At 40.9% G+C, this 14,514-nt stretch overlaps 1 protein-coding gene across 1 annotated transcript in view; it reads left to right on the top strand.

The window, feature by feature from the left end:
- Nucleotides 1-14,514, top strand: part of DNAH11 (dynein, axonemal, heavy chain 11) — a 159,472-nt gene that overhangs the window by 48,739 nt on the left and 96,219 nt on the right. The window contains 11 exon segments of the mRNA XM_010577660.1: nt 1,616-1,708; nt 1,838-2,032; nt 3,458-3,535; nt 4,199-4,331; nt 4,896-5,023; nt 6,434-6,582; nt 9,416-9,560; nt 10,440-10,571; nt 12,491-12,664; nt 14,015-14,127; nt 14,129-14,217. Coding sequence (XP_010575962.1) covers nt 1,616-1,708; nt 1,838-2,032; nt 3,458-3,535; nt 4,199-4,331; nt 4,896-5,023; nt 6,434-6,582; nt 9,416-9,560; nt 10,440-10,571; nt 12,491-12,664; nt 14,015-14,127; nt 14,129-14,217 — 1,429 coding nt within the window.

Here is a 14,514-nt window from a genome sequence, read left to right as displayed (position 1 = left end):
CCACACAAACAAAAAAAGGGGGGGGGGGGGGGGGACCTTACCTAAATCTAAGCAAAAGCTCATTAAGCCCAGTATTTTCCTAAATTTCCTATTTTCCTAATCAGCTCTATGTTTAACTTCTTTGCCTAGGTGTACTATTTCTAAATTGTGGAGAATCATTTTCATTGCAGATACTCAGCATCTTTAGTACCTCAGAAAAAAATGGCGATTTTTCTTTCTGATGATGAACTGTTCTGAAGTTGAAAATTGCTTTTTATTTTTTCTTCTTTGTGGTATATTTGGTGCATTTGATTCACAGTTATGGAGTGCCACTGTCGTGGAAGGGGATAGTGACATCTGTCAACTTTAAAAATTGTATATTGTGAAGTTGTGGGTTTGCTACTGGTTTGTTTTTTTCTTTTTTTATTTTTTCTTTCTTTTGGCTTGGGTGATAATACCAACTAGGCTGTATTTATACTGGAGTCATAGGTGTGGTTGCAGCAAATGTTCTCAAACTCTACCTGATGGGTAGCCAGTTTGGGTGGTGACAGCAGGATAGTTGCAACCCCAGGTAGATTTTTGAAACTGAGGTAGGTGTAGTGTGCACACACTAAGGAAACTAGATCACCATGAGTGGTGTGGTGCATGCTAACAGAGAGAGATGGTGGCTGTGTCACTCTTGGCTGCAGCAACACAGAGGTTAGAGAGGAGCTGATTAGTCACGTACCTAGCCAGCCGCTCACGTAATGGCTGGTCCCACTGCTGGTTGTACCAAAATTAACCATCTGGGGATCTCTGCATGAGCTGCAAGAACATCTTTAAGTGTAGGTGTAGCCTTAAATTTAGAGAGCTGTAATTTCATGGTAGACCTCTTCGAATTGCAAAATTGGCCGTTGGGCTACTCCCTTCAGTCGCGCAAGTTGCTGTTCAAATTCTTTAACTCTCCAAAATGGTTCAAACTCCTTCTCTTTCTGCTTCTATGCTACCTAGGAAGGAGAGGGGAAGAAGTGAGTGTTACAAAGTCCTGGAAAAAGGAGGAAGAGGGATTGAGGAGCCTGTGTGTGACAGAAAAAGTTGTGCCTTCTGCATTGCATATCTGCCTTCCTACTGGCAGGGCTTAGGGGAGGATATAGGCTTTTTCTCTGCCCTTCACTTACCAAATGTTTCTAGGCTTTTCCTCTAGGCTGAGTACCTATCTGTTTCTTTTTTCCTTTAATTTTGGTGTTGGAGCTGGTTGCAAACTATGTTGACAATCTGTCCAATCTTCTCTTCTACAGAAAAGTATTACTAGCATCAGGTCAAATAGTAGAAGTTTGACAGCAATTTTTGGCTTGCCTTGTTTCATCATGGAGGTATAGTTGCCATGAACACAATAATATTTGATGATACGAATTTTGCCATTTAAAAATAGGGAACAAAGTGGTGGAATACTAAAAATGAAATAAATATACACGTTTCACCCTTTCTTTTTTTTTTCTTTACTAGACTTCCAACGCTGGCCTAAAGCCACTGCAAGACTACAAGGGAATAAAAAATTGTCACTTTACGCTGTATGTAAACCGCTTGTTTTCTTCGTAAACACTACCACTTTGTTTTATTTCCTGTGCTAACATGACTAGTTAAAATGTTTTCACAGGACCATTATGACTGGGGACTTTGTGCTATCAAGTCAGTTTTGGTAGTTGCTGGCTCACTGAAACGAGGAGATAGGAACAGATCTGACAATCAGGTAAAATCTTCACTTAAAAGCACATAAGAGAGGAGCTGTTTCTGGTGTTTTGCCTTTGAATAAAATCAGAATGCTAAAAAGAGAAGAATTTAATCCTCTTGTGATATGTCGTTTACCATCCTTTTCCAGGTGCTTATGTGAGCCTTAAGAGACTTCAATTTGCCAAAAATAGTGACAGATGATATCCCAATTTTCATGGGTCTAATCAGTGACCCGTTTCCAGCTCTGGATGTTCTGAGGAAGAGGAACCTGCAATTTGAACAGATGGTTAAACAATCTACCCTGGAGCTTCACTTGCAGCCTGAAGAGAGCTTTATTCTCAAAGTAAAAGAATTCATTGCTTTTAATTACTCCCCTTAAGAGTTTCAATCAAAATAATTGCAAATGGGTTGTGTTAGACATGAAGGTTATTTTTGAGTATGTTACACTGTTGATAAGGTGTCCTCAATGTCTTGGTATTTCAAAGGCATTTTGTCATGGCAGTAATACACCTCAGTATGAAAAATACATCCATAAGGAAATATGTGTCCTGTTGAAAAAAAGCTGTCTACATTGACAAACATGTTTGTGTACACTACCAAGCATTTGTACTCGGTAGCAAATTAATTGTTGGTGATTATTTATAGGGAGGAAAGAAGAGTACGGGAGCAAAACCATGTAAATAAGACAGCGTGGATTTTTGCGTGTTCTGGTATTTCTGTATAATATAATGCACATTGTGCTATACACAGTAAAAACATGTATGTACATGTATGCGTGCATGTATGTTTATAAGAACTGGTTGTCTATAAGCCAAATTTAAACACTAATTTTAGTTTGAATTACAGCCAGGATGAAAAGGTGAAACTTAGAAACACTGGTTAATATACAGACCAAATAAAAAGTGTGCTTCTTTGGACTAATAAGAAAGTGTATTCCCACCCTCCTTCAAGGAACATCCACATCTGCTCTATGTGATAGCATGCACCTTTCCTTTATTAGGGTTTATTGGAAACTGAAGTAACCATGGCAGTTAAATGTGACTGATCTCAGGATTTATAAAGGATTTTCTGCTCTAGTGTATCTTGTTCCATTATCCTGACAGAAGGGTGAAAGACAGTAAGCTATGCCTTGGGGTATTACGAAATTTGTAATCAGCCATCTATAGAGTATTTTGATTCCTGCTAACTGGGTGAATCAGAAGGTGAGCACTAAGGAACATGGACTTGTTCCTATTGGACTTCAGAAAATCTGTGTGGGTGCTCTCTTCTAAGACAGAAAACCATAAGCAGCCAAGATATTTTAGTTCTGTGGCTCACAGAACTATTTCTTTGGAAGAAACTTATTACTTCAGTGGACTGATTTTGTATTTTACAAAATCATAGCTGCACAACTGTTCTGAGTGTGGAATTCACTCTGCTAAATTGATGGCAAAATTGTAATAACTGTTCTGTATTCCTGGGTTGGCACAGTCCTACTGGACTGTATGGCTGTCTAGCAGAATAGGATTTGCTCTCACTTGTTGAGATAACTGCATTCATTAATTTAAGCCAACTCTCTTCCCATTTTCTGGAAGTCAGACAATGTTGCTTGATGCAACATCAGCTTAGCTGAGGCAAATCTGCTGAGAAGATGTAGGTTCATTTTTTTCCTGTTAAAGGGAATAGGAGTGTAGAGGGGGATATAACTCTTGTGAATAATTGTGTCTCTGTAATAAGAAGGACAACAGGAGAGGAAAGGTGCTCACTGTGTATCCCTTCTGTGTGATAGGTTGTTCAGCTGGAGGAGCTACCAGCACTGTGTCACTCTGTGTTTGCTGTTGGAAATGCGGGGACTGGAAAGAGTAAGGTACCTGCATAGCTATGCAGCATGTTTTCTATCTTACATTGTAAAGAAATTGCCATGGTTCTTGAGGAAAACATACTGCGTGTTGCCTTTGCCTTAGGCTGCAGTGTAATAACACGCTGTTCAGGCCATCTAGTCAGCCACATGATGTGCAATGACAAAGCTCAAACGTTACAAGCAAATTTTACATTTTATGTGTTGTTTGCATGTCCCAAAGGAAAATTAATTGTGGCACCAAGTAATGAGCATTCAATTTGACAGATAGACTAAGTAATACTTTGTTCTGGAAGGAGAAGCAGGATGGTTTAATTAGGCTTCTAGACAGAAATAGTGGAATATATTGCCAAAACACTAGACAAATACTTTTAATAGATAATGCTTGCCCATTTCTGCTACTAAACGTTGGCAGCTGCATGGATTTTCTTCCCCATTTAACACTTTCTATTAGAATCAATTGCAGAGTACAGCTGTTTCAGAATGGGAGTCTCCTATCCTTAGGCTTAATGGAAATTTAGGACTAAACTAGCACAGAGTCATGAGTAAATCAAGGTGAACAGTTGACGGAGTGCAGGGATTTGCAGTCAGAGATCCAGTTCAGGAAGAAAGTCAAAGATTCCTATTGTATCAAAATTGTGTCACTAACATGCAGCCTGTTCCTCTCCTCAGGTGCTGAAAGTTCTGCATCACACGTATGTGAACATGAAACAAAAGCCTGTTTGGAATGACTTTAAGTCAAAAGTTCTGATAGCTGATGAATTGCTTGGTTTTATACACCATGCAATCCGAGAGTGAAAAGATGGCAAGTAGCACACGTGTCCTTACTAGGACCTGAACCTGGAGACATTGCTCTCCATCAGAAATGGACAATGCCAGAATTCAGAGAAGGTGTTAGAGACCCACTTCTTGGGTTTTTCTGTATGTTGATGCAATGACATATGGGTGCAGAGCACTAGTGGTTGTGGAAAGACTGGAGGCAGGGCAGGATGCTAGTAGACAGAAAAGTACTAGTCTGAATGATGCTGATTCAGCTGCCTTAAAGGGTGAGTTATTTTCTTCCCAGACCCATGAAACCTCCCATATCTCACCCATATCCTTAAGACTAATGACATACTCTCCTGTAATCAAACCAGAAATAGGTCATTATTACATAAAATGCAGTCATTTTGCTGTATCAGGTGTTCACTGAATTTTTTTTTTTTTTACTTTTGAATAGCCACCTAATAAGCAAGCAAAGGAAAAAAACATGGTTTTGATGCTACAAAGCTTCTTGTTTCAGTGATGCATTAAGTCTTCTGAAGTTTTAATTGCAGTGTTGTTATTTAAGCACTAAAGTGATGGGATTCTATTGAAATATAATTTGCAGGTCTCCTGACATTTCTTCTGAGAGAGCAATGTAGTATTACCCATGAGAGGGCAAAATGGTTAGTTTTACATGGGGATATGGATCCTATGTGGATTGAGTCCCTCAATACTGTTATGGATGATAACAAGGTGAGTAACTGAGAAGCAAGTACAGTGGATTTCCCTCTACCTGTTTTCACATTTCCCTCTTCCTTTATTTTTCTGGAGATAGTTTTGCAGTGTATGTTCCTTTTTTCTTCCATTCTTATAATTTCTTCGGTTTTCACTATTGCTAAGTAATAGCATCTGATTAACACGTTATGTCTTGCCTATTTTGTACAACACAGACTTAAAGTAGCCTACATATACTATAAGGATGATTGTGCCTCCTAGTGTATGAGTTGATGTAATTCAGGATGTCAGCATAAGATTATTGAAACTGGTATTTGGAAAGCCTCTCAGTAAAATAGATTTAAGATTCCATGAGTGAAGTCCTTGCGTCACTGCAGTAAGGAAGGCTAGTGTTAGGAAATCTAAACAAGTCAGTTTAAGAACTAGTAGTAGTATCTAGACTTCTTTATTCCCTTCTTATTAATTACGCAGCTAAACCAGTTACAGCTGTCTGAAGTGCTGTAATGTAATGAAATCCAAATCTAAAACCTAAATGTAACCTTAGAAAGGTGATTGTAGTTTAGCCCATTCTCTTAAGCTTTCCTGTTGTCATGGTTTGACCCCAGCCAGCAACTAAGCACCATGCAGCTACTCACTTACACACACCCCCCCTCCACCCCCGTGGGATGGGGGAGAGAATCAGGGGGACAAAAAAAAGTAAAATTTGTGGGTTGAGATAACGACAGTTTAATAGGACAGAAAAGGAAGGGAAAATAATAACAACAGAATATACAAAACAAGTGATGCACAATGCAATTGCTCACTACCTGCTGACTGATGCCCAGCCAGTCCCTGTGCCGTGGTGTGCCCCAGCCAACTCCAACCAGTTTATATACTGGGCATGATGTCATATGGTATGGAATACTCCTTTGGCTTATTTTGGGTCAGCTGTCCTTGCTGTGTCCCCTCCCAGTTTCTTGTCCACCCCCAGCCTCCACTGGCAAGGCAGTATGAAAAGCTGAAAGTCCTTGATTTAGTATAAACACTGCTTAGCAACAACTAAAACATCAGTGTGTTATCAACATTCTTCACATACTGAACTCAAAACATAGCACTGTACCAGCTACTAGGAAGACAATTAACTCTATCCTAGCTGAAACCAGGACAGTGGCTAGTCATCTTTTGAATGAATTGAACTGTGGAAAAATTCACACGAGATCAAGTAAAACCTTGAATTTGTCCTCTGTGTTTCTGAAGTAAAAAAACATAGCCATGTTCGAATAAAGTTTGTTTAGCTATGTTTAAGAAATAGTGTATGTGCAAGGTGTTGCAGATAATCCTTGCTCCTTTGTGGGGCTATAATAAATACAAGATTGCCCTGATCATTCATTCTTCTTAGACAGTGTATCTTAGCTTGCTTTTGCTGAAAAAATTACTGACGATTTCTACGTTCTGACCCTTACAAGCAATGGACATGTGCCTGTGACTCCATCAATGTGGCTACTATTTGAGGTACCCCATTTAAGAGCTGTTACCCCAGCTACAGTATCCAGAGCTGGTATTCTCTGTCTGAACACCCAGGACCTGGCATGGAATCTGTAAGTATCTGATGGTATTAGTTAGCATTTTCAAGATACATCTTGAATATTAATGGAAATAAATTCCATTATTTATATTAATTTTTCCTTCTAGTTTTTCTTTTGATAATAGTGGGATAATTTATTTGGTGGCCTATCAAATATGCAGTTCAGAAATTTCACCATCAGTGTTTTATTTTCCCATCTAATGTGTAGTGCTTAATCAAAGCAGTAGTGTGGTGGGTTGACCCTGGCTGGATGCTAGATGCCCACCAAAGCTGCTCTATCGCTCCCCACTGCTCAGCTGGACAGGGGGAGAAAAATACGATGAAAGGCTCACTGGTCAAGATAAGGACAGAGAGATCACTCGGCAACTACTGTCACGGGCAAAACAGACTCAACTTGGGGAAATGAATTCAATTTATTGCCAGTCAAAATCAGAGTAGGGTAATGAGAAACCAAATTTTAAAACACCTTCCCCCCCACCCCTCCCTTCTTCCTGGGCACAACTTCACTCCTGAATTCTCTACCTCCTCCCACCAGCAGCGCAGGGGGACGGGGAATGGGACTTTCGGTCAGTTCATCACACATTGTCTCTGCTGCTCCTTCCTCCTCAGGGGCAGGACTCCTCACACTCTTCCCCTGCTCCAGCATGGGGTCCCTCCCACGGGGTGCAGTCCTCCACGAACTGCTCCAGTCTGGGTCCTTCTCATGGGCTGCAGTCCTTCAGGAGCACACTGCTCCAGCGTGGGTCCCCCACGGGGTCACAAGTCCTGCCAGAAAACCTGCTCTGTGGGCTCCTCTCTCCACGGGTCCGCAGGTCCTGCCAGGAGCCTGCTCCAGCACGGGCTTCCCACAGTGTCACAGCCTCCTTTGGGCACCCACCTGCTCTGGCGTGGCGTCCTCCCCGGGCTGCAGGTGGAGATCTGCTCCACCGTGGACCTCCATGGGCTGCAGGGGGACAGCCTGCCTCACCATGGTCTTCCCCACGGGCTGCAGGGGAATCTCTGCTCTGGCACCTGGAGCATCTCCTCCACCTCCTTCTTCACTGACCTGGGGGTCTGCAGGGTTGTTTCTCTCACATGTTCTCATTCCTTTTTTTGGCTGCAGTTTCTGTTGCACGGGGAGGGGGGGGTTGGTTTTTTTGTTTTGTTTTTTTTTTCCCTTCTTAAATATACTATCCCAGAGGCCCTACCACTGTCACTGATGGGCTCAGCCTTGGCCAGCAGCAGGTCCATCTTGCAGCCGGCTGGCATTGGCTCCCTGGGACACAGGGGAAGCTTCTAGCAGCTTCTCACAGGAGCCACCCCTGTAGCCCCACCCTCGCTACCAAAATCTTGCCACAGAAACTGAGTACAAGTGGTAAACCCACTGTCTTATTTTTGTGATACAAATTTGGCAGTAGCAAGAAGTGAGTAACTTGGCTACTGTTCTCCGACAGCTTTTTAGTAACTGTCACCATCTTTGACACTGTTAAGGACACTGGTTTACATCAGCTTGGCTTTTTGTTTCTCTTAATCGTTTGGATCACAGTACTGCTCTTTTAACTTGTTATACATCTATGCTTCATGCAAATTAATTATAAGATGTTTTCTAAAGAATATGGGTTTCCGTGAATAAAAGGAAATTTAGCTGGTCAAGGCACAATGCGTTAACTTGAAGTCCAATGTGATCTTTTGTTTTTGCATTTGTTGAGCTGATCCAAAACAGTTGTTACAAGTTTTAGTAAGAAGTGATTCTTTTTAACATTTGTCAGTCGGTGGTTTTATTTTCAAGCAGCAGTATTGCTGTTTCATGTCAAAATTCAATTTTGCAGCGTTCCAATATGTCATCAACATTTCAGACAGTTCTAACTGTCTGTGTTAGAGTTGTATGCCATTGGGGTAAGAAGCCTTCAGTGCAAATATCTCCCAGAGAAATCTTGTCAGTAGGAGAATTTAATCAAACAGCATGAGTCTGTACAAGCTGCCCACCTTGGGTGATGAGAATCAGAGGGCTGCTGAGGACATAGAGAGGCAATATGATCTCTCACAGCAAACAGAGGAGTGTAGAGATGGAAACAGTAGGCAACAAACTGTCCAAATGGCATAGCTGTAAATGAGTAAATAATCTGTTTAGACTGTGTTTGACTAATACTGTGTGAACACGAGCAGGGGATAAAATTGCCTAATCCTTTGGTATATAGACAGTTAAGCAAATGGCTGCTAACCTGAAGCATGTGCTTCAGTTAGCGTAATGATGAGGAATTTTAGACTTGGTTGTGATAGGAACTAGCAGATGAGAAGGGTTACTCTTTTGTCCTTAATTACATATAGCCAGACTTTTCAGCCAGACTGGGTTATACATACTACTGTAGATATCTGCAATGCAAGCTATGTTGAACTTGGGTGTCACATAATCCTCGCTCTTGTGTATAACTTACATGCTGGTATTTTAAATAGTCTGTTCTCAAACAACATAAAATAAAGCATCCTTGATCCCACCTGGTTTTTGGTGGTGCAGCCCTCTGAAAGCCCTTTCTAGGCCCTTTCTCCCTGCCTTCCCTGGAATAAAGGATGCAGTCAAGGAAAAGGAGTGTAGCCATATGCCGGTGTGCTCAACTGTCATAATAGCTCTTAGAAATTCTGCAGCATAATGATCTTTGCATAAACAAATAAAAATGTTGTAAGGCTGGCAGCACTTATGTCTGACTTGTATCCAGTGCAGTAGTATTTGTGCATTGCACTAAAGGCAATCACAAACAATTCTCAAAAGTGAACAAAAGTTTGCATTTCAAAGCTAGAGGGAAGAAATTTTGGGTTTTTTTCAACTTCTCTCTGCTAAAAAATTGGTTGCTTTCCAATTTGTTTTGCAGGTATGTTGCCAGCTGGATAGAAACAAGGAGATACCAATCCAAAAAGGCTAACTTGACTGTTCTTTTTGACAAATATGTGCCTCCTTACTTAGAACAACTCAGAACAAGATTTAAAACTGTTATTCCTGAGAATAGTGTGGTTCAGGTATGCATTAGGATTATAACTATTTATATTTTAAGAAACAGTGTTTCTGAAAGATCCACTGAGCATGTGGTCCTATGCAGGAATAAAAATGCTTAAAATTACTGTCTATCTGAAATGCAGGTGAGATGAAATTGAGAGGCTCTTATATATCAAACGTGGATCTTTGGTTTTGGAGACCTACAGAGGTTCAGAGGTTTCATACTGCAGCGGTCCATTGTAACAAGAAGAAAGGTAGTGTGTTTATGGCACTGCACATAATTCCCTGACTTTTCAATTCCTGCGTTGCTTCTGTTAGTAATGTCTTAGGTAGCTTAGGGCTAGCCATTTCATCTCTCCATACAAGCATTCTGCCTCTCTCTAATTAAATGCTCACTAAATTAAATGCTCACTAGTTACTCTCATACTCTGATAATGAGGCCCTATGTTATTAACCGTTATTAAAGAATGGAGCTGAGCTCCGTTTGTTCCATACATAAACAATCTGATACTGCACATCCTTATGTTGACATTTTAAATTTACTTAATATGCCTTGTCATTCTAAACTCTTCTGTTTGCCTGCTTCTAAATAAGTCAAGAGGAGAGGAGAAAACTAATGATTGAGTATGAGTGTTAAGAATTTGCCATAATGTACATGCTTGAACTGTGTTATCTTCATATACTTTGCTTTAAGTAGTGTGGAATGAAGGTAATTTGGTACATTTTATCAGTAGGCCTGTTTTGTGCCTTTGACCTCTGAAAGGAGCTCCTAGACAATAAGGAAGCAGAGCAAGGAGCTGCAGTCTCACTACTTAAATTTTAAATACCTTCTTGAGGTCACTGTCACCCTCCTATGGAGTAAGACTCACAGGTCACTCTCTTCACATATTTATTTATTGCAGAAACTCTGTTCTCTGCTGGATTGCTTACTGACCCCTGAAAATGTGCCAATGGATTGCCCCAGAGAGCTCTATGAGATGTATTTTGTCTTTGCTTGTATTTGGGCGTTTGGTGGGGCATTCTTTCAAGATCAGGTAAGTTTATGAAAATGACCACAGTATCTCACTGTGCTTGAAAAACAGATATAATATATATATACACACACACACACCTACCTACATATTTAAACAGATATAAATACATATGTGCGTGTGTGTATATATGTATATGCAGGTTTCTACTCATTAATACTGATGGAGGGGTGCAGAGCAGTGGCCCATGCGTCTGATTTGTTGGCCTGTTGTACTGTAGCTATCAGAGCTTATCTGTAAATGAGCTAACTTGACCAGAGGGAGCTGACTGCCTGCAATGCAAGACGGCATGCAGTCCCGTTTACCGTGCATAGAGAAGCTGTGTTTACTTAGGGAAGTGTTACCAGTTGTACTTTTTTATCTACACTAAAGTCCCTGGCAAGCAGTAAAAAGTAGTATGAGAGTCATGCCTACCAGAATTGAAGCATTTAATAAAGGGCTGGACAGATGTATGTTTAATCTCACCTGTTGGATTTACACTGAGAAATGTAGATATAAGCAAGGCATTATAATGCATTCCCCTTAGTGAGTTTTTTTTTGTTGTGATGCTACAAAAGGTTTGAAGAAGAAAGTTCTAAAACTCTACAATTACTTGTCAGTGTTTTGCTTAGATAGAGCTTGATTTCTTGAGAAGTATCTAGTCATACTTGCCTCCTAAAGGCTGAAAAATACAGTTGGCTTTACTGCTGCTTGAATTAGATGAAGCCCTTGTGAAGGAGCAAGTTTATATGTGCGTCATCCGTAGGTAAAGGAGCACCTTGCATAAGTTGAAGAATCAGAAGCAACACATTATTGCAACAAGAGACTGGGAAGATCTTTTTGGTCGTATTAACATCTGATTTAATGTCCTTCAAAAAGACATGCTGTTCTGTGGACATATGCAGGAAGGTCTTGTCTGAAGGAATTCATCTCTGTGGTCCCACAGTTATATAAATTTAAACCGAATTTAAAAGATTTAGGAAACAAAATATTTGGGCTGGATATGTGGTGGGTTAGCTTTGGCAAACAGCCGAACACCAGCCCAGCCGCTTGCTCACTCCCCCTCCTCAGCAGGGTAGAGGGAGAAAATAGGCTGAAAAAGCTTGTAGGTCGAGATGAAGACAGGGAGACTGGTAAGAAGTTACTCTCATGGGCAAAACAGACTCGATTTGGAGAAAATTAATTTAATTTGTTGCCAATTAAAATGGATGCGGGTGGTGAGAAACAAAGGCAAACATTAAACCAAAACCTTTCCCCCTCCTGCCTGCCAAAATCAGCGTCACTCCTTCACTCTTCCACTTGCCCACTCCAAGCAACATGGGTGGATGGAGGGTTACGGTTGATACACTGTGGTTTCTCTCTGCCACTCCTTCCTTCTCATGCTTTACCCTTGCTCCAGCATGGGGTCTCCCTGGGCTCCAGTCCTTCAGGGTATATTCACCTGCTCCAGCATGGGGTCATCAGGGGGCTGCAGTGTGGGTATCTGTTCCAGTGATGTGGAGCTCCTCCTCTTCCTCTGACCTTGGTGTTCTGCTGTTTCTCAGTCTTTCTGCCCTTTCTTGAATATGTTTTTCCTGAAGCGGCACCAGCTTGGCCAAGGGGCTCTGCAGTGTCCTGTAGTGGGTCTGTTGGAGCTGGCTGGAACTGGCCATGTCCAGAACAGGGCAGCCCCCATCCTCTCCTCACAGAGGCCATCCTGCAGCCCCCTTCTGCCAACATCTTGACACCTGCACTCAACCCAGGATGTCATCAGAAGATGGCCTGTCCTTAGCCCCTTAAACAGCAGAACACTAAGGTATTGCTTTGATGTTCTTGGTTACTTCATCACAGTCTACGTGTATACGCATTTAAAAATAAGATTTATTTGTAAGTCTGTTTTTCATGTGTGTTTCACACGAATGTCTCTATGGAATATGTACTGTCAACAATGCACCATTTTATAGCTTTCAAATTACCAAGCTGAATTCAGCTGCTGGTGGCTTAAGAAGATGAAAGCAGTGAAGTTTCCATCCCAGGGCACAGTGTTCAATTATTACCTTGATGCAGAGACAAGGAAGTTCCTGCCCTGGGTGGATAAGGTCCTGACTCCTGATGTGGATCCAGATGCACCTCTGCAAGTACAGTGCACACCTGTGACCACATGCCGAGCATTGCTAGATGTGGGAAGGTTTTAGGGTCTTGTCATGATTTCTGACATAGTCTTAGATGTCCTGGAAGTAACACTCTCTAGATGTGTTTGGATAAATCCCTGCTAACTGGGCCATGTACCTTTATTTTAGTCTTGAGGATTTAACAATAAAGCAATGCTTTTATTGATTTTTATGTTATTAAAGCACTCCTGAAGACATAGCATATTCAATTTGTTAGTGGTTTATACCCTTTTTCCATCGTAGGAGAAATTCAGGCTTCAAGTCCATTTAATCATTGAAAATAATGCCCACAGCAACTGTACACCACAAACGGAAGCCTTAATATTTTTCTCTTGCCAGCTTTATGCACCCACAGGTATTCTTTTGCCAGCTAAATTCCCTTCGTACTAACAGAATGGGGGGGGGGGAAGAAAATCACTTTATCACCTTTCCACTATGCTCCTGATCAACTTACAAAGTTAGACTTATATTTGTGGAATACAAATTGTAGAAGTCAAATATGATAGTATGATATGTATCTGTCAGTGGAGAAGTAGAACGCATGAGCTGTTAATTGTAATTGCCTCAGTTTGGGGGTTTGGTTAGTTTTGCTCTTTTTTCAGTGTGTTTCACAGAATATTCTCAAATGCTTCATGGTGCTTTGATTGCATTAACTTGTAGGCCTCTTTCTTTTTAAATGCTTAAATGAGTAGGAATTTTCTTGAGGAGATTATAAGTTTGTGGGCATAGAAACATGGAGCTGATGATCAAAAGACATTATCCATTATCAGCTATCCTGTAACAAGTTCTCTTTGATGGTTAATATTTGGTAGGAAAATACAGAGCTTGGAAAAGAAAGTTTTATCAGGCAATAAAGGTTTTAGGTGCTCACAGTAACTAAAGCTAATTTGTTGCCAACTATTTGTCCAGTTTTAGGTATGCTGAAAGCCAGACCAAAAAGCAAATGGAGCTACTACTTGAAAAATTAAACCAACTACCTGTTGCACTAGCCTTTGTTTCTCTACCAGGTTTTGGGAGACTGGCATTCTGTAAAGGTTGAGACGGAACCAATGCATTTCAGCTACAATCCGATTTAAAAATCTTCCTATTAGAAGAAATTGAATACAGATTTTCAGGTAGCAATGCTGTGTAAAAAGTAATCTAGTAGAACACTCTGTTCTAGTAATTGTGTTTGACAATGAGAGAACGGTGTGTCCCATTTCATTGCTTTTTAGAATTCAGTCCTAGCCAGAGGGAGAGACAGAAATTACTGTTTGCTTTTAAAACTAAACTGTGTTGTGCAAGTGTTTGATGGGGTTTTTTCCTTTTCAATTTCAGGCAATCTTTGTTCACACATCTGAGACTGCACTTCTCAAATATTTTATTGATTTACTCTTAACAAAAGGCAAACTAGTCATGCTTGTTGGAAATGCCAGAGTAAGTAAAAGTGTTTGTAGGCGACAGGCTTGCTGCTCTCTCTGAAGACTACCTCCTGGATAACATCCCTCTCAACTACTACACAGTATCAGCAGTGCTTCAGAGTAAGTTCCACACAGATGCAAGAAACCTATCTTCCCTCAACAGCAAAGGTGAAAAATATTACACAGCTGTTACGATTTCATTACAGCTGTTGGCTACTGCCGTTGCCTGAGTCTTGGCAAGCTCCTCGCTTTGCAAAGTGGAAAACTTAGCAAAGTTGGGGCAGGCAAGAGGAAAGAAGGAGGATGAAACTGTGGGGCAAACTGGCACTCACACTGTGCTCCCACAAGTTGCTCTGTGCTTGTGGACAAGAGAAAACTTGGCTTTACTTATGTTAACAAGAAGCTTTGAGCCAGCTT

Source organism: Haliaeetus leucocephalus, unplaced genomic scaffold, assembly GCF_000737465.1.
Source record: "Haliaeetus leucocephalus isolate CR32 unplaced genomic scaffold, Haliaeetus_leucocephalus-4.0 Scaffold566, whole genome shotgun sequence".
Classification (NCBI taxonomy): Eukaryota; Metazoa; Chordata; class Aves; order Accipitriformes; family Accipitridae; genus Haliaeetus; species Haliaeetus leucocephalus.
The sequence above is the reverse complement of the archived record's forward strand: the minus strand, read 5'-3'. Positions and strand labels throughout refer to the sequence as shown.